This window comes from Cervus elaphus, chromosome 20 (assembly GCF_910594005.1).
Source record: "Cervus elaphus chromosome 20, mCerEla1.1, whole genome shotgun sequence".
NCBI classification, from domain to species: Eukaryota; Metazoa; Chordata; class Mammalia; order Artiodactyla; family Cervidae; genus Cervus; species Cervus elaphus.
In genome coordinates, this window is record NC_057834.1 from 116,791,820 (window position 1) to 116,818,694 (window position 26,875).

General features: G+C 33.8%; 1 protein-coding gene across 1 annotated transcript in view; it reads left to right on the top strand.

Annotated features, from left to right (window-relative positions):
* Positions 1-26,875, top strand: part of AGBL4 (AGBL carboxypeptidase 4) — a 1,406,543-nt gene that overhangs the window by 216,958 nt on the left and 1,162,710 nt on the right. Inside the window, exon 3 of the mRNA XM_043876377.1 lies at positions 6,782-6,906. Within this exon, the coding sequence (XP_043732312.1) occupies positions 6,782-6,906 (125 nt within the window). The remainder of the gene's footprint in view (positions 1-6,781; positions 6,907-26,875) is intronic.

Sequence of the window (26,875 nt, forward strand, 5' to 3'; positions counted from 1 at the left end):
AGTTTCTACAAACATAATATATGCTTATAGGATCTTTTGTATTTACCTATCTAGTTACATTTACTGGTGTTCTTTACTTCTTCATGTATATTTCATTTATCATCTAATGTTCTTTCTTTTCAACTGTAAGAACATCCTATAATTTTTCTCGCAGAGTAGATATGATTATCTGCTAAAATCTTAATGTCTTTATTTTTTTTAATAATATTTTTGCTGACAATCAGATATTTTCTTTCAACACTGTGAATATGTTCCCATTCTGATTTCTGACATCTATGATTTCTGATGAGAAGTCAGCTATTAATCTTATTGAGGATTCCTTGTACATTATAGGTTGCTCTGATGTTTGTTACTGTGTTCAAGAACTTTTTGATATTTGATGGTTTAAATCTGTCCAAATATGGATCACTCCTTTTTTGTATATGGAAGAAGAAAGTGAGAAATCTATTAAAATTTATCTTAATTTCAGACTGTTTCTGTCTTCTGGATCTATGTTTTTATTCCAATCTAGTAACATCTGTTTTTTATTGAAATATTTATTTAAAACTCAACATTAAAAAAAAAAAAACAAACACTAAGATCATGGCATGCTGTCTCATCGCTTCATGGCAAATAGAAGAGGAAAAAGTGGAAGTAGTGACAGATTTTATATTCTTGGGCTCTGACATCACTGTGGATGGTGACTGCAGTCATGAAATTAAAAGACATTTGCTTCTTGGAAGAAAAGCTAGGACAAACCTAGACAGTGTATTAGAAAGCAGAAATATTACTTTGCTGACAAAAGTCCATATAGTTAAAGCCATGATTTTTCCAGTAGTCATGTATAGACGTGAGAGCTGAACCATAAGAAGGTTGAGCATCAAAGAATTGATGCTTTTGAATTGTGGTACTGGGGAAGACTCTTGAGAGTCCCTTGGACAGCAAGGAGATCGAACCAGTCAATCTAAAAGGAATTTAACCCTGAATATTCATTGGAGGACTGATGCTGAAGCTGAAGCTCCAGTACTTTGACCACCTGATGTGAAGTGCCAACTTATTGGAAAAGACCCTGGTGTTGGGAAAGATTAAAGGCAGGAGGAGAATGGAGTGGTGGAGGATGAGATGGTTAAATAGCATCACCAGTTCAATGGACATGAATTTGAGCAATCTCTGGGAGATAGTAAAGGACAGGGGAGGCTGGCCTCCTGCAGTCCATGTGATCGCAAAGAATCATACACGACTTAGCGACTGAACAGCAACAACAAATAATAGAAGCTTAGATAACTGATTTTCTTAATACATTTTATGTTATGTATAAATTAATGAAAATCAATCCATATGTGTGTGTACATTTATATTTCCGTCTTAGAACTGATTTAGCTACGTTCAACAAATTTTGCTTGACATATATTGATTATGATTTAGTTTAAAATACTATCACTATGATAGGGGAACATAAGCAGTATAATACAAATTCCTTTGAAGTTTGCTGAGACTACGTTTACCGACCAGTGTGTGATCAATTTTGTAAATGTACCATGGGCTTTTGAAAAGGATATATATTCTGTAGGTGTATAAATGAAAAGTATTCCATAATTAGAACTAGAAATATTTTAAAATCACATTTTCTAATTGTCTAAATCCTTTCTGAATATTTTCTGGGTTTGTGGAATTGGTGTGTTCAAATTTCTCACTGTATTTGTAAAGTTGTCTCCATGTTTTACTTTGTCCAAGTTTACTTATGTATTTTGAAGATCTGTTATTAGATGTATATTTTTTGATATTTTTGTATCTTCTCTGATGCAGTTACCTTTTTTGCATTATGAAATGTCTCTGTTCATTTCTAGTGAGTTTCTTGATTTGAAGTCTACAAAGCCTGAGATACATATAGCTACATTAGCTTTCTTTTTGATAGTGCCTTTCCTGTTATAAAATTAATAATTCGTTGAAAAAATAGTATTGTACTCTCTACAACTTAGGGCTCAGTAAATATTTTTGGATGATGATAGTTGAAAGGATCATTTATTTTCAGTCTTTCTTTGTTCTTAAATATAAAAGTTTTCTTTATAAGCTATATGCATTTTTATTTTTTTCATGGTATCAAGAAATTTATGTTTTTTTCTATATTTTTTAATTTAATGAAACAACTGAAAAAGGATTATTTTCAAAAATATACAAGCATGTCATCAAGTCGATACCAGAAAAAACAAACAACCCAATCAAAAGTGGGAAAACGACCTAAACAGACATTTCTCCAAAGAAGACATACAGATGGCTAATAAACACATGAAAGGATGCTCAACATAACTCATTATTAGAGAAATGAAAATCAAAACTACAGTAAAATATCATCTCACCAGTCAGAATGACCATCATCAAAAAGCCACAAACATTAAATGCTGAAGAGGGTGTGAAGAAAAGGGAACCCTCTTGCACTCACTGTTGGTGGGAATGTAAATTGATACAGCCACTATGGAAGACAGTATGGAGATTCCTTAAAAAACTAGGAATAAAACCACCATAAGACCCAGCAATCCCACTGCTACATACATTGTTATTTTTATCCAGAATAATTTTTGAGTCTATTTATAATATTTAGTCCATTTATATTTAACATGACTATTGATATGTCAGTGTTTAAAATCTACTTTTTGTATGTGTGTGTGTGTTTGTCCTATGTTTTAGATTCCTATTTGTTTTCTTCTCTCCTTTCATAAGGTGGAGGGAACCAGATGACATAGAGGCATGGTCAGCTTATTTCAAGTTTCTGTGTTCAGAATCAGAATGTCATAAATTCGCACTTTGTTGAAATATTACTGGTAATATAAGAAAAGCATTTTTTTCCCCCTTCATACACACAGAGAGAATACTCCTCATAGGAGTGGTGAAGAAGGCCAACAGAGTAGTTACAGAAGACCAAATACCAGATGCTTATTATTTGGGACTGAAAACAGTACTCTTGCCTGGAAAATTCCATGAATGGAGGAACCTCATAGGCTACAGTCCATGGGGTTGCAAAGAGTCCGACACGACTGAGCGACTTCACTTTCAAACTTAGTGAAAGCAAAGGCCCCACCTGTTGGACTTACTTTCTGCTCTATTTTATAGCACAGACTGTAGTACTTTTAGAATGAATAAGTGATTGAATCAGTCAATAAACGAACTGACTGTTGCTGTGGTATATTCCAGAGAGGTGCTGCTGCTGGTTAGCCACTCAGTCATACTGACTCTGCGACACCTTGGACTGTAGCCCGCCAGGCTCCTCTGTCTGTGAACTTTTTCAGGCAAGGATACTGGAGTGGGTTGCCATTTCCTCCTTCAGGGTGTCTTCCTGACCCAGGGAATGAACCCAAGTCTCCTGTCCTGTGTCTCCTGCATTGCAGGTAGATTCTTTTTTTTTTTTTTTTAATTTTTATTAGTTGGAGGCTAATTACTTTACAATATTGTAGTGGGTTTTGTCATACATTGACATGAATCAGCCATGGATTTACCTGCTGAGCCATCAAGAAGGCCCTTTCCAAAGAGCAGCACAATGTAACGTAAAGTCTTTGTTTTGGGGACTTCCCCTGGTGCTTTAAAGCGTGAACTTAAGCAAGCACTAAAGATTCCTGAATCTCAGCTTACTCATTATGGGGTCATGGTGAGGCTTTAATAATATAAAGGGTCTGAAATAATTTTGGAACTGTAGACTTTAATACATATTTTCTGTATTTTTAGATACAATATATAGCAATGATTTTAAGATGTTTTTATTAATCAAAATCCATTTATAGTGCTCCAGAATGAAAAACAAAATAAAAATCTTCTTTTCCTTTAATGTTGAAATACACGTTAATGTTTAATTTTTCAACCATGAACTTCTGGAGGTCAAAAATAGCTTTTTCACTTTGTGTTGTATAATTTTTTATTAAGAATTATACCTTATGCTGTACTTTCAAGGTGTATTATCTTCCTATTCTTCCAACCAGGTTTTTTTTTTTTTTTTTTAGTAAAAGTTACTGTCTGGGCTCCAAAATCACTGCAGATAGTGATTGCAGCCAAGAAATTAAAAGACACTTACTCCTTGAAAGAAAAGTTATGATCAACCTAGACAGCATATTAAAAAGCAGAGACATTACTTTGTCAACAAAGGTCTGTCTAGTCAAGGCTGTGGTTTTCCCAGTGGTCATGTATGGATGTGAGAGTTGGACTATAAAGAAAGCTGAGCGCAGAAGAATTGATGCTTTTGAACTGTGGTATTGGAGAAGACTTGAGAGTCCCTTGGACTGCAAGGAGATCCAACCAGTCCATCCTAAAGGAGATCAGTCCTGGGTGTTCATTGGAAGGACTGATGTTAAAGCTCAAACTCCAGTCCTTTGGCCACCTGATGCGAAGAGCTGATTCATTGGAAAAGACCCTGATGCTGAGAAAGATTGAGGGCAGAAGGGGAAGGGGAGGACAGAGGATGAGATGGTTGGATGGCATCACCGACTCTATGGACATGGGTTTGGGTGGGCTCCGGGAGTTGGTGATGGACAGGGAGGCCTGGCGTGCTGTGGTTCATTGGGTCACAAAGAGTCAGACACGACTGAGAGACTGAACTGAACTGAACTGGACTGATTGTCTAGTGGCTAGAGACATATTGTTTGAATTCAAATCCCAGTTCTGACTCATACTTGCTTATATGGTATAATAGCTTTGGCTAAGTTATTTTATATATTTGTTCCTTGCTTTTTTTCATATGTAAAATGAGGACTGTAGTGGTTTCTACCAGTTGGGGATTGTGGTAAGAATTAAATAGATTAATATACCAAGCATTTGGGACAGTATGTGGCATGTAGAAATGCTCAGAAAATGTTAATTTTCTGTTGAAAATTCATGTTAATATCAGTTATGTATTAGTTAAAATTAATGTTAACATTACTTAGCCTGGAGATAAGTATTCATATTTCTACTTTATACTTGAATATACTTGAATAGTTGAATAAGCAGAGGTTGTACACATCTTGGGTTAATTTTCCAAGGTCACTTAGTAAGTGACAGAGATAAAACTTGAGTTTAGATCTTCTGATTTTAAGTTCAGTGCTCTCATATAATAAATGTTCCTTCTTCTACAAAAGAAGCCTTAGTAAATATTTTTGAATGATAATATTTGAAAGGACCAATTACATTGATGAAGCTCCTTGGAAATTCTGAAGACAATGAAGCTAGAAAAATGAAAAGTTTTTGGTTTTAATTAACTCTTGTTGGTGTTTTCCCATCAATGCATTTTAAAAAATATGTGTCTACTTAACTCAAGGTATCTGATCATCCTGGTTCTGGAAGGAGGAGTCAGTCTGGTTCTCAGGACATATTTTAATGAGAACAGACAAAATCGCCCTAAGGTTAATTGATTTGGTTCTGAAGGAAGGCTTATCTTGGATCATTTCCTGATCAATCTTAGAATCAGGCAGCCAAATAATGTTACAGCTGAAAGGAACCTTAGAAGTTAGGTAACTCAATATTCTCATTTTGCAAATGAGACGTTGAGAGGGTAGGTAATTTACCCATTGTTACACAGTGGGTCAACTGAGATAGAATTCAGCTCTGCTGATTCCTAGGCTAGTACCCTGTCGACTACAACTGGTGCTCAGAAAAATAAGTGACATGTCAATAGAACTAGTAAGAGAAATTATTTAGAACTCTCATGTGTATAAAGTTTAATTCTGAGTGTTCTTTTTGAGAAAGATAGACTAGAGATTACTTTTTTGTGATGACTTATGGATTTTTTAAAAAATCTGACTGAAGTATAGTTGACTTACAATGTTGTGTTAATTTCTTCTGTACAGCAAAGTGACTTAGTTATACACACACACATTCGTTTTTAAAATTTTTTTCCATTATAGATTATCCCAGGATATTGAATATAATTCCTTGTGCTATTTAGTAAGACGTTGCTGTTAAAGTAGGATATTGCTGTGCTGTTCAAGTGCAGACCATACTGACTTCTCAGTCAATTGCTTTGTTGCTTTCTGTAGTTGTGTTTACTCTTCTTTTTTTGGTTTATTAACTAGTTTGGGAATTTACCAGACTCTTGGCTTTTATTTTTTATCCCATCCCAGTGTTAAAATTTGGGGCAGTTTACTACTCATTAGACTATTAGGTGGAGAGAGGAGAGACAAAGAATGGGAGTCACACTTAAGTTTTTACACTTTTGATATGCCTGCTTTGCTGGTGGAGGAAATGGAAATTAATTTTATGGTTGTTTGTGATTTTACCATTATTATTTTTATGTAGAAACTACTTCTAATTTTTGTTTAACCCTTACTCTATTCTCTTAACATGTTCTGATAAAAGTTTGAAAATGTACAAAATACAGTACAAATTGCGTAGCTGTGTTGTGAGAATTAAATAAAATCAAATATATTAGAGATAACTTGTACACCATAAAGCTTAATACAAAAGACACAGGATGTTATCATTTTTGTTTTTCTAGCCAGGAAACTGAAGTTTGGTTGTGGTCTTTACTTGTTTTAAGGGTGCTTGCCACTTGCTCTATATAGCATACCAACCAGTCTGTCAAAGACACTTGTAGCACAAATTGATCTTCTAGGTTATAATGACAGAAAGAGTTGCTTGTTCCACAGCCCAGACTAGCTGAAAACCTCCTCTTCTCTTGGACTACATTCAGAGTTGGTGGCAGTCTAATGGATTCTGAAGGATGAACCTATAAGGACCAAATGATGACAAATGTCATTGTCAGGGCTCATAATATTTAAATGTATGTGCCATTGAGCTTCATGAACTTCTATTAACACCCAGTTCTCTTAATTTTTATTAACAGGTAACCTTGGACGGGTGGACCAGGTCTCTGAGTTTGAGTATGATTTATTCATTAGGCCGGACACCTGTAATCCTCGCTTCCGAGTCTGGTTCAACTTTACTGTTGAAAATGTGAAAGAATCACAGGTGAGAGAATTAGTGGATCCCCTCAGTGTGGTTTTGGTAAGAAGATTATGCATTTGTTTTATTTTAGGGATATCAAAATAATGGCTATATTAGAAATATATTCTTTTATATGTGTAGTAGTGATATCATTTTATTTCAAGAGATATAGAATAACAGGTATAATATACTGGCTTTTGTTATCTGGTGGTTATTAAAAATACAAGCAGATTTCATAAGAACACAGTGTTCTTTACTGATTGAAGCTTTAGCATGATGTGTTAGGCTTCCATGGGGGAAGCCTATAAGGAACCACTGGAAGTGACTTATGATTATTATATGGTGCTGCTCTGTATATCTTTTCTTCACAGAACTCATTTTCACAAAAAAAATTTCTTCACCTATATAACAAGGTGTTTCTATCTTAAAAGTATTATGATTCTTGTAATTCATCCTGCTTTTCACTTTGTTTGGCTGTTGCAGAACTCAGAGTCAATTTTATAGCCCATGTTAATGACTCTGGAAAACTTTTTTACTTGTGTTTTTGCATACTAACTTTTCTGTTATTCTGATAGTATTTAGGTTGGTGCAGAAGTATTCATGGTTTTGCATTGTTGAACTTTGCCTTTTTATGTTGGAATACATTCTTAAATAAAAGCGGTTAAGTTATTTTAATGCACATTTCTCACTTTGTCTTTTTGCTAATGATTTAGTACTTGCTGTTTATTTTATATTTATTTTAGACTAGGGAAATGATATTAGGCAAAAAGCAAAGTCGACTAATTTTCTTATTCAAGCTCAAAATGGTCATCAAGCAGCAGAGTCAATTCGCAGCATCAAGAATGCATTTGGTCTAGGAATTGCTAACGAATGTACAGTGCAGTGGTGGTCCAAGAAATTCTGCAAAGGAGACAAGAGCCTTGAAGATGATGAGCGCAGTGACTGGCCATTGGAAGTTGACAACAACCAACCCGAGAAGTTGCCAAAGAACTCAACGTGAACCATTCTATAGTCATTCAGCATTTGAAGCAAATTGGAAAGATGAAAAATCTCAGTAAGTGGGTACCCATGGACTGACCGCCAATCAAAAAAAGAATCATTTTGAACTGTTGTCTCCTTTTATTCTATGCAACCAACTGTTTCTTGATTGGATTGTGTCCTGCAATGACAAGTGGGTTTTATACGACAACTAGTGATGACCATCTCAGTGATTGGACCAAGAAGAGGCTCCAAAGTACTTCCTAAAGCTAAACTTGCACCAAAAAAGATCATGGTCACTATTTGGTGGTCTGCTGCCCATCTGACCCACTACAGCTTTCTGCATCCAGGTGAAGCCATTGCATATGAGAAATATGTTCAGCAAATCCATGAGATACACCGAAAACTGCAATGCCTGCAGCCAGCATTGGTCAACAGAAAGAGCCCAATTCTTTTCCACGAAAACATCCAATTGCACGTTGCACAACCAATGCTTAAAAAGTTGAAAGAATTAGTCTACAAAGTTTTGCCTCATCCACCATATTCACTTGACCTCTCGCCAATGGACTACCACCTCTTCAAGCATCTTGACAACTTTTTGCAGGGAAAAGGCTTACACAACCAGCTGGAGGTAGAAAATGCCTTTCAAGAGTTCGTTGAATCCTGAAGCATGGATTTTTATGCTACAGGAATAAACAAACTTATTTCTCATTGGCAAAAATGTGTTGATTATAATGGTTTCTATTTTTATTAATAAAGCTGTGATTGAACCTAGTTATAATGATTTAAAATTCATGGTCTGAAACCGCAATTACTTTGCACCAACCTAAATAATATGAATCTATCTTTAACCACAATTTCTTCATGTACATTTTGTAACATAAGAGTATATGTTTTACAATCCTGTTCAAAATTGTTTTGAATAAAGATAAAAATATTGATGAAAATAGAACTAAAGACATACGCTTTTAACAAACTTTGATAAAAATCTAACCCTGAGAAATCAGTTGTTATTGTTATATTGAGATGACTGATTTTGGAAGATTCTGCACAAGCTTTCTGTACATAGTGATAGGATTGTTTAAAGCAGGTGAAAGCATAGCCCTGTAATCTAATATCTGCCTTCTTTCTTCAGGCTTCTTTTTTTCTAGCATATTTGAGAGAGAGGGAGGAGTTTAATTTCCCCTCCTAAGTCAATCTAATCTACTTGCTGTTTCACCTGGTTGTTTCCTTCTCTCTGTTTCTTTCAACTGTAACTTGAGTCATATGTTAGGTAGGTAATGGTCAGTGTTTGAAATTTAGGGACCCTCACTTGTCCTCACAGTGCCCTTCCTGGCATGCTGGCTTCAGCAGAAGAGGGGTTCATGAACAGCCACTTCACTTTACTACCAATTCTTTTAATTTTCTATAACACCACTGACACAGGACTCGGTGTATGTTATGTTTACTGAAATTTAGGGGTAACTAGAAGGAATTATGTACATGAGGGGGCTCTGAACAATGTTGGCTAACTATGAATTATCTCAGCTGTTTAGGACAAGAGGGGAAATAAACCCCATACAGATTATTGCTCTACAACAAACTTTAGTTCTTTGCTTTGCTTCTTGTTTTACTTACATGCTCATGAGATAATTCCTTTTTCAGTTTTTTACAGTAAGGATAATATTCCTTCCCTGCAATCACTTTAGGGCAACATACATTTTATCTACAGGGCTTCACCTGTCCCTAGGATGGTCCCTCTTATTCCAGCAAGACAATCAACAATCCTCAAAGTGCTTTTTCAAAGTCTATGATACTAAGTCTTGACAGTATAAATCATAGCAGGAGGCCTTAGCCATATGTATAAGCCTGCGTCTTGGAACTCTAGTTTGGGTTCCCTATGATCTCTCTGCTATGATGACGTAAGCATGCAGCCTCTCATTCTTCTATTGGTGTGTTTATCTCATGTCAGCAATTTACAGTTGTCACATACACACACCACTCAAAAAAAGAACAGTAATTCCAAGGCAGCATAGTCAATTCATATTAAGGAAGGGAAACATTTTCTTTAAGGCTGTATAATCTACCAGGTTTTCTAACTTCACAAATGGGATTACTCTTTTCCTCTTTATCCACAGCTCATGCTTATCTTTCAGCTTGTCTATTCCAACCAGGAATCCACTATCTCTTAAGAAATGAGACCTATTACTTTTCAAGGAACAGAATCTATTCTCATCATATCCTTTCCTAAGCAGAGACTTAGCAGAAGCTCTGAAATTATATGTATATGTATATATATATATATATTACATGTATATATATATATTTTTTTACTTTGGGCCACATTAAATTCCTAACCTAGTTTTTCTTTCACTTTAGTCTCTATCAAGAGTATCCTTATAGTTTCTATGGTCAGGCATGGAGGGCAAGGTTGGATGACTAGAGTGTTCAGAAAATGTGTTTCTTAAGTTATATGACCTGGGATAATCTTTTGGACAAATTGCTCATACATTTCAAAGTTTATTGTTGTTTGTTCTTTTAGGTGGCTTATATTCACTTTGCCGTTAAAAAGGTCTCTTCCAGAGTGTTATAATTTTTATACTACATGTTAAAGGCCTACAGTCTTTTTTGAATCTTGTCTATCAATCAAGGAAGTGAAATGACTATTTTGTTATTATTCTTAGAAGAGTTGGTACTATTTTATGGATGCTTGTTTTTAAAGTTGAAGAAACAAATACTTGCTCTAAGTTCTATCTTCATATCCAGTGTTATCCTACCCTTGTTACAATTAAAAATCATGAACATGTTTATCTGTTTTCCTGAGGCTGATGCTTTATCAGTCTCTTTCTGTGGGCCATTGCTTCATCAACTGTAATCACATTATATAGTTATGGAAATCTTTCTCAAGAAGGCATAAAGATTTGCTGGAAAGATACAGTACATATCTCTAGCTCACAGGATATTTGTTTTCATGGTTGTCTACATGAAAGAGAATGATTTCACTATTAAGTCTGACTTGTGAGGTCTGTTTTTATAATGGCTCGTCCCATAATCTTTTGCCATCTCTCCAATTTCCGTTAAAATGAGAACTGCATGAATGTAATCTAGTCAGGAACCTTATTTAGGGTTTGGTACTAGCGGGCAAAAGAAATATTAGTCATCAAAGTCTGACTCTACTAAAAATTGAAGCATCGAATATACTGTATAAACAGGTCTAGCTTTTGGATCATCTTCCTTAATGATTTTTAGCAAGTGATAAATGCTTGAAACATATGGTGTCATATTCCAGGACTGATATATTAACTCCCAAAGTAGTTGGTAAATAGTACATTTGTAAGAATCTATGATAACTAAACATCCAGGTATCTTTATTGAAAAGTAATTTTCTCTCTTAAAAACACTATATTAAATAGTCTTACATGGAAATTTGTTATTTATGCAGCAGAACACTCATGTGATATGAAAGCAAATCTTCCTATTTAAATACTGATGATAAAACTTTAGCCAATAAGAAGAAATAAAATGATGTGTCTGGATTGTTGAAAGTATTTTCTGTCTTTTATATGCTTTTTATCTCTTTGAGTTTATTTTTTCCCCCTCTATTCTGACTGTAAAAGTATCCAATGCTTACTATAGTAAATTTGTACAATATAGATAATTATCAGAAGCAGAGAAGAAGCATGTACATACCCATACTTACACACACCCCATAATCTTACTACCTAGAAGCAAATACTAATAACTTTTTGGCATATTTACTTCTAGGCTTATTTATTTTCTATTTTATTCTTTAGAGCATAATTAAATTTGCAACATGTATACATTTTATATCTTATAAGGAAACTAAACAGTATTACAAGAAATTTTCTGTCAGTTAAACCATCATAAACATGACTGTACAATAGTTATGTACTTTTGGACCCCTTCTTTAAATCTTGGGCATAAAGATTGCCTTTTATTATCTGTTGTTATAAATAATACTCTAGGGAGCACCTTTATGCATGAAATTTTACCCAGATTTCTTTTCACTTCTTTAGAATAAATTCCTGTGAGGAAAATTGATGGGCTAAGTATATTAATATTTTAAAAACTCTTTATTCATATTTATAAATTTCTGCCATACAGTTTATATTATTTTTCTATCCTATCAGCAGTGAGATGCTTTATTTTTGATTTCTCGGTTTGAATTGTTTAATGAACTTAAAAGTTCATGTATTTAGAATAAATTCTTTTTTCTGTCTTACTTGGAAACATCACACAAGTAAATGAGATACAATACAGTGTTTCAGGCCTCTGGTCCAAAAGGAATTAACTGCATTCCAGTAACAATGTGAGACAGCAAAATATACTTATTTGTTATTTTGACTCTTCTTAATTCATCAAACCTATTTTATCTGGGTGTGCTAACAGAGTGTCCTCTGAGTTAGGTAATGAAAAATTAAAAAAAATTAGCAGTGAAATATTGCTTACATTATTATAAACAGCAATGTAGCTTAAATACACACACACACACACACACTTTTATATATGGCATGTCTAAAATTTCAAGAGTCTTTTGCTGCTTTGGTCTCCATTCTGGAGATTTCAGTCTCAGTGAAACTTCATCCTGGCTATGGCTAGACTTGACAATAAACAAAGACAGCAAATTATTGTAGAGAGATCACAGGACAATGGATTCAAACAATCTTGGCTTAATCTTTTGGTACCTCAATTTTCCATATGTAAAACAAAGATGATAATACTACTTCATGTGACTATTGTGAAAATTAAAGGGAAGAATGCATATAAAGAGCCTACCATGACATTTGGTAGATAGAGATTCACTACTTGATGGCTATTGTTTTTACTAAAACACCTCAACAGTAGAAACAATGCTAAAACCAGCAAGAGGGAAAACTACCACAACAAATTATTAATATATATTATTACTACTGTTTTTGGAGGTCTTCCCAGTGGCTCAGTTGATAGAGTCTGCCTGCAATGCAGGAGACCTGGGCTCAATCCCTGGGTCAGGAAGATTCCCTGGAGAAGGAAATGGCTACCCACTCCAGTATTCTTGCCTGGAGAATTCCATGGACAGAGGAATCTGGTGGACTACAGTCCATGGGGTCACAAAGACTTGAACATGACTGCGTGACTAACATACACACACACTGTTGTTCTGCCCTTTTTCCTTCTCCTTATCCTTCTTCTAGTCCTTTTCTTCATCTTCCTTCTTTCAAATGTACTATTGCAAGGTATCATCACTGTCAATATGATCATCAAGCAAATTTTAACAGTTAAGAATATGGACTTTATATTGCACATGCCTGACTTCCAGGCCTACCTGTGTCTGTGAACAAAGTCTCCTAACTGGCTCCCTGTTTAATTTTGTCTTTTAGTCTACTCAAAACAGGGAAATGGTAGTAATTTTATGATAAAAGTCATATCATATGATTAGTCTGTTAAACTCTTGTAATTAATTTTTGCATGTCAGAGTAAAAGATGGTATCTCTAAAATGACCTACCAGATCCTGCAAAATCGTCAGTCTAACTCACCAACCCCACCCTACAACTTACATACTTCTTTGACCACATTTTCTTCTACTTTCTGCCTTGCCCACACAGCTTTTCTTTGTGGTACCTCAAACAAGCCAGGCATGATTCTCCCTTAAAGCACTGGCTTAGGGCTTCAACCAGACATTTGCATAACAAATTTCCTTACTTCCTTTGTCTTTGCTCAGCTGATATCTTCTTAATGAGGCCAATCTTAATGACTATCCTTTTTCTCCTCCTTCACACACCCCTATTAGTCTGTTCTACCTTTTCTTTAAGAATCTACCACTTTCTAATATACCATTTAATTAGTTTATTTATTATGTCTTTTTTTTTTTTTGGTCTCTCTTTGCCCTTAATAATACAGATAGACTATTTAAAGTTTTCTTAGTGCAGGCCTGATGCAGTGATGGTTGTTTAGTCTTACTTGGTCCATACACGACACTTCTGAAGTATCTACAGAGTATTTTAGATGTTCAAAGGAGTTTTTCTAATCTATCTGGTTACAGTGAGAATATCTCCCATCCCTGTGTCTTGAAAGCCAGAGTGATCATAGGAATTATTCATTTGTTTCCCTTCTGTTAGGGATCCCATCTTTGTGACGCTAATTGTCCGCTGTCTGAAAACATCTATTTCAAATATTTTATCTGATTTTCTAGTTGTTAGTCAGATATGGATCCATTTATTCCATTGTGAGTATCACGGGTTGCTTGCTCAAATAGGTCTAGAGAGCTCCTTTTTCCCCCCATTTATTTTTATTAGTTGGAGGCTAATCACTTTGAGAGAACAGCATCAAAACATGTATATTATCAAGGGTGAAACAGATCACCAGCCCAGGTTGGATGCATGAGACAAGTGCTCGGGGCTGGTGCACTGGGAAGACCCAGAGGGATGGGGTGGGGAGGAAAGTGGGTGGGGGAATCGGGATGGGGAATACATGTAAATCCATGGCTGATTCATGTCAATGTAGAGCTCTGTCTTTAGTTTAATCCTGCTACTAAGATGTGATACTTCTGGAGTCTCTAGTAAAGTGTTATGATTTGTTTGAATTTCAATATCTGCTAGCTCTGTGTGAGTTCTTGGAATTGTTCTACCACTTTCTAGTAGTTGTCCTTTGCCTATTTTAATGGAGTCTTACCTTATGTATATATGTATAGCTTTGCATTCAGCCCAGAGAATCAAGTTGAACTCTGTGTCAATTTCTGAGGTTTTTTTGTGCATAGTTTTGTCTTCTCTGGTGCTCTGTGTTCTATAATTCCAGCCATATCATCACCAACCCAGTTCTGTGAACTCCAATTTCTGTTTAACTCAGTGAGATATCCACATTTTGTATGAGTTCCTTTGCCTTGCATCATAGTTCAGAATGTGCCTTCGGAAAGAAATCTTTGGTGATCAAAGGCCTTACCTTATTTCCCCTTCTCAGCGATCAGTCATGAGTTGTCTGCTGTCCACTGTCTAAAAAATATGTTTTATATTTTTTGGCCCAAAATTATAGTTATTTGTGGAGAGAGGGTAAATTTAATACCACATAATCCATTCTGGCTTGAAGCAGACCATGACTGTGTTTTCTTTTCAGCAATACAGACCACAAAATAAGAGAAAGACGAGCGGATCCAGCATACATGCAAGCACACTTAGGAAAGAGAGAGAGTCTTCATGAGATGTTCTTGTCAAGTCCATGGTTAGTGTATCTTAGTGAGAAAATGCAAAGAGATTGTCGTTAGATAATAGGATAAGTGAAAGAAAATGGAAGGAATTGCAATTGTTATAACTATTGGAAATATCAAGGTGTAGAGTGTGACTCTACTATAGGGACAGCTAGAAATATATAATGAATATATAATGAAGATACTATATGTAAAATATTGGAGAGGAGGAATTCAAAGTGCCAAGAGTGTTAAGTGCAGAGATCGTCTCTGTATATATTGGAGAAATATCAGTGAGGTGTGAACAACAGTCATTGAAAAACGAGAAGGATGGCAGAGGAATACAAAGATAATATCAGTAAGAGAGATAGTAAAGGGATAATCTGATAAAATGAGATTCAAACTATGTTTTCAGAAGTGAAAGCTTAATGTTATAAAGATGTCTGTTCTCCCCTAATCACCCTTTAATACAATTTCAATCATTTTCCTCCTCAATTTTTTTTCATAGAACTTGACAAGCTAATTCTAAATTCATGTATAAAAGCAAAGGGTCAAAAAAAAAAAAAAATAGCTAAGCTAGGACTTCCCAGGAGGTCCAGGAGTTAAGAGTTTGCCTTTCAATGCAGGGAATGTGGGTTTGATTCCTGTTGGGGAGCTAAGATCCCACATGTCTTGGAGCCAAAAATCCAAAACATAAAAAGAAACAATATTGAAATAAATTAAATATCGACTTTTTAAAAGGGGCCGCATTAAAAAAAAGTCTTAAAAATAATTACTAATGAGTGGGTGTATATTTTATAGAAACTTTTATTTCAGCTAAGAATCTTTTTTAATAGATTAGTGATTAAAATAGAATGGTTTTGGCATGATAATAGACAAATAGTCTGAATAGATATACCAGAACTCATAAATAAGGCTATGTATATAAGTGAGCTTGCTATATGGCAGGAGTTGCCTTACAAAATAGTAGAAATAGTAGGACCTCATGATTCAGTTGTTTGACAAATAATGCCCCATATCAAACTATTTTTTAAAACTTTAGATGAAGACTTAAATATGAAAATAAAATTTTAAACTATGAAAATAAATACAAAATAAATATTTTATTGACTTTTGAAATAGGGTTAAATTTCTTATGCAAGGCACAGAAAAGCAAAATTGAAAAGACATAGATCGATACTTTTGAGTTTGTAAAAATAAAGTCTATATTACAAAAGACCTAAAGTTGAAAGATACATGTACTATTCTTGGAAAATAAATTTGTGCAATATATTAAAGATACAAGATTGATATCCAAAATACATGAAGAACTTTTAGTAGGAAAAAGAAAAAACCAAATAGGCCAGGGATATAAAGAGGCAACGACTCACAGAAGACTAAGTGATGGCGCAAATAGAACTGTTCTCACAAAGGTTGGGTTGGGGAGAGAAATCTTTCTCAAGTATACTGACATGTAAAAAATTCTCATACTTCTGATTGTTCAGGTTTTAGAGTGCAGTGGGAAAAAGCAATAGCTTTGGCATTAGAATCTTCATTCTGTTATTTGCCAGCTTTGTGTCGTTGGACAAATTACATAAGTGCACTGAACTTCAGTTACTCACCTTTAAATTTGGCTTAATACTACTGACCTTGAGATATTGTTTAGAAAATGGATAATATATGTTCATAAAAGACTTGAATAGTGTCTGCAACATGGGTACATATTTTTATTAGTAGTTTAAGTAAACTTACTTGTTGAATGAAGTTGGTAGCACACTTACTTTAAGATGATCTTTATAAGATACACCATAAGTTACCTGTATTTCTGATTCATGAAGTCAGAAGTTTGTTGTTCAAGCAAATATTCAGAAGGTAGGGTAGTATTCAATATATGGAAAATAGGAACAACTTAAAGAATTTACATATCAGCTATATTATTTTAGTTTCAGTGTAAACACTGCCAACTTGAACACATTTCATTGTTTCAAGTTAGCTTCTATTGTTTTTACTTGAAATCTTTTACAGAAAAAAGTGAGTTTCTGGGACTTGTTACTAAGTCTAAAAAGTATACTTGAAATTGTTTATAATTGTATATGTAATTATATGTATAATCACAATATGCATATATCAGTGCATTTGTGTGTTTATAATGTTAGTGTATTTGTTCATTATATCAGTTAATCCAGGCACTAGTATCATAATTTAAAAAGATAGCATTCAAATATAAACTTAGCTGGCAGTATACTTAGTAGTATTTATTAAATAGGCATTTCACTACTATGATTGTCATAAGTAATTTTCATATTGCTAAATTCAACAACATATTATACTCATTATCTTAATTTATCTTGCGTTTGATATGACAGTTTGTGGTTGGAAATTGTTATCTTGGCTCTCCTGGTATTTCTCTTTTTTGGTTATCCTTGTATCTGCTTGCTTATTTCTTCTGATCCTCCTTCATGGGTTTCTCTGCTATAAAATCCTTTATTTTTACATGATTCCATTTCATATCTTTACATCTTACATTTCTTTTCCATATTCTCAAATCTATCTACACTCTAAAATCTCTTCTGGTGTTAAAACCCCTAGTTTTAACTGCCTTTTCAGTGGATTTTACTGCTGAATGCCTCATGGGTATCTCAAGCTCATCATTTGTGAAAGTGAACTCTTTGTCTTACCGTTTCAGTTTACTGTTTCTACCTATTGTACATTCCAGTGAATGTACTACTATCCATGTAGTCCTTCAAACTGGAAACATGGGAGATATCTTAAGTTCTTCTTTGTTGATCCATATCTAAAAACTGAAATAATTACTATATCAGTTTTTATTGATCACTTATGCTGTACCAGTATTGTACTAAATGTTTATATATAATCTTCCCAACAACTCTGAAAAGTTGGTATTATCTTCATTTTATAGATGGCAAAATAAAATTTGCCCCTTGGTTTTACTACCTTTAAAATAATTTCCTAAATTTATCTATCTCTGCTACAATCATTCCAGTTCAGTCTGTTATCTTATGTTGCCTGACTTATTATGGCAATTTTCTTTTAACATGTAGCTTTGTCCAGAATCTTGTGCTATTTAAGTCCATCTTTCACACTAGAGCTGGAGCATTCTGTGTGTATTATGAATTTGACCTTGCCACTCCACTGCCAACCTCCTTAACAAGGGTCCTATTGCCTATTAAAGTTCAAGTTTCTTAGCTTGGCATATGGTCCTTTTCATGATCTGGCCCCTATTTTTAGTCTGCCTTGCCATGAATTCTTATTGGCCTTCTTATAGTTTCCTGCAGAGAGTGTGTTGTTTCACACCTCCCTGCATCTTGCTCTCTCTTTCCAATGATGATGCCCTTCCATTATTTCCTAATTTGGATTAAGTGCAAGCTTTGGAATCAGACTGCCAGGGTTTGTATTCTACTTCAGCTGTTTACTGTGTGACTTTGGCAAGATATCTTATGCTCTCAGTGACTCAGTTGCCCACCTAACTGATATAATACATACAAAGCTATTTAAGTTTTTCCTGACACAAAGAAACTGCTCTATAAATGTTACTTTTCTTGCCTTTAATACTCAACAACTATTTATGGTGTACTGATGACATGTCAAAAACTTTTCTGTGTACTCAGGATCAGCATTGAATAAGACAGAGAAGGTTCTTCTATTTTGGGGAAGCTTGTGTTCTATTATAAGAGGAAAGACAATAAGTAGAAGTAAACAAACAAGATATTTTTAAAAAGTGGCAAATGCTACCATAATATGTTTATCCACTGAAGGAGTTTTGCTGATGTTTCCAATTTTTGGCAGTTATGAATTAAGCTGCTATAAATATTTCTGTACTTTTTAGTGTTTATGAATATAAGTTTTTATTTCACTTGTGTAAGTACTTGGGGGCAGCATTGCTTGCTCATATGGTTACGTATGTGTTTAACTTCATAAGTAACCAATAAACTGTTTGCCAAAGAGGTTGTATGAATTTGCCTTTCCATCAGCAATTTATGAGAGCCCTAGATGTGCATATCCTTGTCGGCTCTTACTGTTGTCAGTATTTTATAATCCCAGCCATTCTAATAGATACGTAGTTGTGTATCATTGCGATTTTAGTTTGACTTTGAAAATCTTTTCTTTTTTTTTTTTTTCTTGCCATCTCTTTGTATTCTTTGATGAGGTTATTTGTTCAGAAATTTTTAATGTTTTAATTTGTGTTGTTCTGTTATATTATTATTAAGTTTTGAGAGTTTCTTATATGTTCTGGATATAAGTCATAGATCATGTGTTTTGCACATATTTTTTCCCACACTAGGGTTGACTTTTTTTCCTTTAGTAGTACCTTTCACAGAACAAGTTTGTAATTTTTGTAAAGCACAGTTTATCTTTTATTTTCTTGTATGAGTCATGCATTTGAATGATGTTAATTCTAAAAATATTTTGTTTTATTGAAGGTAACAAAATTATTTCCTATATTTTCTTCTAAAAGTTTCATGGTGTTAGATTTTAAATTTAGGCTTATGATCCATTTTTATTTTTTTAAAATCTTTTATTGAAGTATACTTGATTTATAATATTATGTTAGTTTTAAGTGTATAGTATAGCGATTCAGTATTTTTACAGATTACCCACTTAAAGTTATTATAAAATATTTATTATATGCCCTGCACTGTATAATATATCCTTGTAAGATAGTTATTTTATACATAATAGTTTGTGCCTGCTAATCACCTACCCTTAAATTGCCCTCCCCCTTTCTATCTCTGTACTGGTAAATACTAGTTTCTTCTCTATATTTGTGAGTCTGTTTCTGTTTTGATACATTCATTCATTTGTTTTATTTTTTAGGTTCCACATATAAGTGATAACATACAGTATTTGTCTTTCTCTGTCTGACTTATTTCACTAAGCATGATACTTTCCAGTTCTGTCCATCTTGTAGCAGATGGGAAAAGTTCCTTGTTTTTTGTGTCTGTATGTGTGTATATTTTCCATTGTATGTATATTTCATATCTTCTTTATCCATTCGTCTGTTGATGGCCACTTAGGTTGCTTCCATGTATTGACTATTGTAAATAATGCTGCTATGAACATTGAAGTGTACATATCTTTTTGAATTAGTGTTTTTTGTTTTATTCTTATATAATGAAGGAATTGGATTGTTGGGTCATACGATAGTTCTATTTTTAGTTTTTTGAGCAACCTCCATACTCTTCAGTAGTGGCTGCATCAATTCATAATCCCAATAACAGTGTATTGGGCTCTATTTTCTCTGCATTGTCACTAACATCTGTAATTTTTGGTCTTTATGATGATAGTCATTCTGACAGATGTGAAGTGAAATATTGCTGTGGTTTTGATTTGCCTGGTTATTTCCCTGGTTATTAGTAATGTTGAGCATCTTTTCATGTGTCTATTAGCCATTGGTATGTCTTCTTTGGAAAAATGTCTCTTGAGGTCTTTTACCCATTTTTTTATTATCTTTTTGATATTCAGTTGTGTGTGTTGCTTATATATGTTGTATATAAGCTTTTAAGTTTAATTGGGTCCCATTTGTTGATTTCTGTTCTTGCTTTTTTGGCCTTAGGAGAGAGATCCAAAAAAATATTGCTATGATATGCCAAAGTGTTTTGCCTGTGTTTTCTTCAGGGAGTTGTATGGTTTCCAGTCTTATATATAGGTCTTTAATTTATTTTGTGTTTATTCTTGTATTTGGTATGAAAAAATTTTCTAAATTCATTCTTCAAGATCGAGCTGGCCAGTTTTCCTAGTCCCACTTATTAAAGAGACTGTGTTTTCTCCATTGTATATTCTAGCTTCATTTCTAGTTGATTAATTGAGAAGGAAATGGCAACCCCCTCCAGTATTCTTGCCTGGAGGACCCCATGGACAGAGGAGCCTGGTGGACCACAGTTCATGGGGTTGCAGAGTCAGGCACGACTGAGCGACTAACACTACTACTAACTGACCATAAAGTGAGTGAAGTGAAGTCTCTCAGTCGTGTCTGACTTTTTGCAACCCCGTGGACTGTAGCCTACCAAGCTCCTCCATCCATGGGATTTTCCAGGCAAGAGTACTGGAGTGGGGTGCTATTTCCTTCTCCACGGTATCTTCCCAACCCAGGGATCGAACTTGGATCTCCCACATTCCAGGCAGACACTTTGCCCTCTGAGCCACTAGGGAAGCCCCAGTTGACCATAAGTGCATGAATTTATTTCTGGGCTCTTTGTTTTGTTCAATTGATGTATATGTCTGTATTTGTGCCAGTGCCATACTATTTTGATTACTGTAGCTTTTTGTAAAGTGTAAGTCAGGGAATGTGATATTTCCAGCTTTGTTTTTTATCCTTCAAATTTCTCTTGCAAATCAAGGTCTTTTGTGATTCCATATGAATTTTAGGATTAATTATTCTAGTTCTGTGAAAATTGTCAATGGTATCTTGATAAGGATTGCATTAAGACTGTAGATTGCTTTGGATAGAATGGACATTTTAATAATATTAATTCTTCCAATTCATAACTATAGGACATGTTTTTATTCCTTTGTATTATCTTCAGTTTCCTTAATATTTTTTAAATAATTTTCAGAGTACAGGTCTTTCACCTCCTTGGTTAAGTTTCTTCCTAGATATCTTACTCTTTTTGATGTAATTTTAAGTGAGATTTGCTTTCTCTTTGTTATAGTTTATTGTTAGTGCATAGAAAAGCAGCAGATGTCTATATATTAATTTTATTTTCTGAAAATTTACTGAAGTCATTTATTAGTTCAAATAGATTTTCAGGTGGAAAAATTAGGGTTTTCTATATATAGTATGGCGTCATAGGCAGAGAGTGACAGTTTTACTTCTTCCCTTCCAATTTGAATGCTATTTTTTTTTTCCTTTTCTGATTGCTGTGGCTAGGACTTCCAAAACTGTATCAAATGGAAGTTGCAAAAGTGGGTATTCTTGTCTTATTTCTGATTTCACCTTTTCACATTGAGTATGATATTATCTGTGAGTTTGTCATTAATGGCCTTTATTATGATAGGATATGTTCCATCTGTACCTACTTTGGTTGGAATTATTTTCATAAATGTTGCTGAATTTTTCCAATGCTTTTTCTGCATCTATTGAGGTGATCAAGTGGTTCTTATCCTTTTTGTTGAAGTGGTGATTTGCAGATGTTGGACCGTCCTTGCATTCCTAAAATAAACCCTGCTTGATCATGGTGTGTGATCCTTTTTAAATATTGTTGAATTAAGTTTATTAATATTTTGTTGAGGATTTTTGCCTCTGTATTTAATAGAGATATTGTTCTATAATAATATTCATTTTCTTGTGGTGTCATTGCCTGGTTTTGGTGTCAGGGTAATGGTGGTCTCATAGAATGAATTTCGGACTGTTCCCTCCTCGTCAGTTTTTTGGAATAGTTTGAAGAGGGTAGATTTTATCTCTTCTTTATATGTTGGGTAAAATTCTACTGTGAACCTCTCCAGTCTTGGACTTTTGTTTGCTGGGAGTTTTATGATTACAAATTCAATTTCACTACTAGTGTTTGACCTATTTAGATTGTCTATTTCTACCTGATTCAGTGTTGGAAGATTTTGTATTTCTAGAAATTTATTCACTTCTTTAGCTTGTCCAATTTGTTGTTCTAAATGTTCATATTATTCTCTTATGATTTTTTTTTGTATCTCTTTAATTTTGATTGCAATTTTTCTTCCTTTTTTGGTTGGGTCTTTTCTCTCTTTTTTTTTTTAATGAGCCTGGCTGATGGCTGATTGATTTTGCTTTTCTTTTTATAAATCCAGCTCTTGATTTTCTTGATTAATACTATTGATTTTTTTGTTTCTGTTTTATTTATTTTCTCTCTGATCTTTATTATTTTCTTAGTTCTGCTGACTTCAGACTTTATTTTTTATTTTTTTAAAAAAATTCCTGTAGATGGATCTATCCTGTAGATGTTTATTTGATATTTTTCTTGTTTCTTGAGGTAGGCTTGTATTGCTATAAACTTTCCTCTTAGAACTGATTTTGCTGTGTCCCATAAATTTTGATAGTTTTGTCTTATTTTCACTTGTCTCATGGTATTTTCTGATTATTTCTTTGATTTATTCAATGAACCATTGGTTTTTAGTAGCATGGGTTATTTAATTTCCATGTGTTTTGTTTTCTCCTTTTTCCTTTCATAATTGATTTCTAGTTTCATACTGTTTTGGTCAGAAAAAATGCTTGATATAATTTCTATTATGTTTCATTTGTTGAGATTTTATGTTCCAGTTAAAATTAATTTTTATATATGGCATCTACTATGGATTGAGATTTTTTAAAAATTTATATTTTGCATATGAATTTCTAATTATTTCAATACCATCTGTTTAGAAGACTTCCCTTTTTCTATTGGATTATTTTTTATCTTTATTTAAAATCAATTGACCATGTAGATGTTGGACTACATTTTGGCTCTGTTCTGTTTGATTGAACTATTTGACCACTGTTTCTCCAACTCCACACCATCTTGATTTCTGTAGTTTTATCGTAAGTCCTAAAATCAGATGGTATGCCTTCCAACTTTTTTTTTATCATTTAAAAGCCTATTTTTGGTTATCCTAGCTCCTTTTACATCTAAATTTTAGGATAAGTTTATGGATTTCTAAAAGAAACCTTGCTATCTTGTTCAGATTTTGATTGAAATTGTGTTGAATCTTTACATACGTAGGAGAGTTTGACATCTTGACTTTCAATACTGTTGTTTCTTTCAATCCAGAAACAATGTCTATTTCTCCATTTATTTGTATCTTGTTTGATTACTTTCATCATTTTTTATTTGTGTTTAGGATTTATTTTTCATCATTCATATATCACATGTATTTTGTTAGTTTATGCCTAAGTATTTCCTTTCTCTTTGTTGCTATTATAAATTATATTGTTTTAAAACATTCAAGTTGTTAATTGTTCACTGTTAGTCTATAGTAATATGACACTGAGTTTATATTCTTCATCCTTGCTGAACTCATGTATTACATTTTTAGTAGCTTATTTGTCAATTTGAGATTTTTTCCATAGGTAATTATGTTGTGTAGGAATAAAGATAGTTTATATCTGAATGAATTTGTATTTTTCTTGTTTGATTGTTCTTATTTTATTATACCAGATATGACCTATGATACAGTATTGAATTGAAGGAGTAGGTGTGGACCTGATTGCCTTATTCTCAGTTTTAGGGGAAAGCATCTAGTCTTTTACCACTGTTAATGTTGTTGCTTGTAGGATTTTTCTTTTCTTTTCTTCTTTTTTTTTTTTTTGGTAAATGTTCTTATTAAATTGAGGACACTTCCTTCCAGTCTTAATTTCTTAATTTACTTATAGTTTTTAGCCTGAATACATATTGAATTTTTTCAAATGCTGCTGCAGCTCTTAAAGCAAAGCTTAGCATCATAAAATGTCAGAGTTAAGAGTGACCTTAGTGACTGTTTCCTCATATCTGTATCCTGCATGTTTATTATTATATAAAATTATATTCTTAGAGTAACGTGGTGATTCTCTTTAATGAAAAATATATAGTTGTATAAGGGACTTTACTAGATTTCCATTTATTTATTTATTTACTAATCTATACAGTAAAACTATGAAGTAAGTTTTATTATTAGGTAAGAAAAGTGAGACTCATAGCAGAGAAGTAACTAGATGAAAGTCACCAGTCCAGCCATTAAACCAACTTAACATTCTCTTACTATGTTGTGTTCATTTTGCTTTTTAGTTTCTATATCCATTTTTTCCTAGAATGCCTTTACACTCTTTATCTTTTAAACTTTATTTTCTTTTATATACTAAAAGAATTTGTTTGGAGAAATTCTGAATTTTAGAATGAAAAAATGAGTCATTCAAGATCTTCCATATAGTTTAAGGCAGAGCTGAGCTTGTAGCTCAAGTTTCTCGACCTTCATGCTAGTTTTTTTGCATCTTCACTAAGGTGTGCTCTAATTTTCATTTAAGTACAGTTTCCCATTCATATTTTTGTCTCCTATAATGCAAGTATCTTGGCAGCTTTGCTAGTTGCCTATTTGTTAACATCCTAAATAAAGACTTTAGGCAAGCAACTTTTAACTTTCAAAAATGAGTGTCCAACCCCAATTTTATACCAAGATTACTCTTGTCTTTTTGATTCTGTTACTCTACTGAATTATATTTTAAGAAGTATGTAAAATAATTGCATTTCAAGTTGATATTGATATGCTATTATGTGCCAGCAGAAACTGTTGATTATAGTAAATTTTTCTAAATTATGTGTAATTTGTAGTTTATAAACTAATGTGAATTTATATAAATCAGGAATTTTTCTCTTCAATATTTGGAAACATTGTATTGTTAAATGTGTCTCATTCAGTGAAACACTAGTTTACATGTAGATAATAACCAAATTACTAGATAGATAATAACCAAATATGATAGCATTTTCTTTTCAATGCTCAAAGGTAAAACATTAGTCTAGAAAATATAACATTTGATGATCTAACAATATTTATTTTGTCATGTTTAAAAAAAATGTTTCAATAAAAAACTGTGTTCAGTTCAGGATTCAGTTCAGTTCAGTTCAGTCACTCAGTTGTGTCCGACTCTTTGCAACCCCATGGACTGCAGCCCTCCAGGCCTCCCTGTCCATCACCAACTCCCAGAGTTTACTCAAACTCATGTCCATTGAGTTGGTGATGCCATCCAACCATCTCATTCTCTGTCATCCCCTTCTCCTCCTGTCTTCAATCTTTCCTAGCATCAGAGTCTTTTCCAGTGAGTCAGTTCTTCGCATCACGTGGCCAGAGTATTGGAGTTTCAATTTCAACGTCAGTCCTTCCAATGAACACTCAGGACTGATCTCCTTTAGGATGGACTGGTTGGATCTCTTTGCAGACAAGGGACTCTCAAGAGTCTTCTCCAACACCACAGTTCAAAAGCATCAATTCTTCTGCACGCAGATTTCTTTATGGTTCAACTCTCACATCCATACATGACTGCTGGAAAAATCATAGCCTTGACTAGATGGACCTTTGTTGGCAAAATAATGTCTCTGCTTTTTAATATGCTCTCTTAAGTTGGTCATAACTTTTCTTCCAAGGAGTAAACGTCTTTTAACTTCATGGCTGCAGTTAGGCTAGATGAGTCTTTTTTTTTTTTTTTTTTAGATGAGTCTTAAAGATATGGGTTGTTTGGCTGATTTACTGCCAAAGGAATGAGAGATTGATATTTAAATTTCATGCAAAGTTTCATGAGTAGTCTAAGCTTTGCTTTGGCAGAACAAAAGCCATAAAATCATGAGAAAGGGCACTGAAATGTTTACAGGCTTTGATTTTCTGAGTGTGTAGAGAAAGCTTTAGAGTTTAACCAGACTAACTGTTGGAAACTCTTATTATGCTCCTTTATAAACCTGCAGTGGCCCATACGGCTTGGAACCTGCTTTATTCTTCGTTCACCTTTGGGTTTCAGCTAGCTTGCTTGTAGCTTCTGTACATTGACAAGCCAAATTCTCATGATGCTTTGATTTTGAACTCTAGTTTCACCCTCATCCATCTTTTCAGCTGCCTGTGAGACACCTCCATTACAGTACTGAACAACAGCTTTCCCTAAAGTCTATATTAGCTTTCAGTCGTTTTCAGTTGATTATAGCACTGTTCACTTGATTAATTAAACTAGAAATGAGATTAATCCTTTATGATTCATTTATTATTCATGCTGCCCCTTCTATATGGAAGACCTTTCTCTTAATTCTCACTTTGCCAATCTAAAAAATCTTTTATGATATAGATAAAATCTTTTCTCTTCTGAGAATCTTCTCCTTACTTCCAGTCTGTGTGCCCAAGGGCTTTCATTGCTCATGTTCGCACAACATGGCTTCTGCATGATGTAATTGATG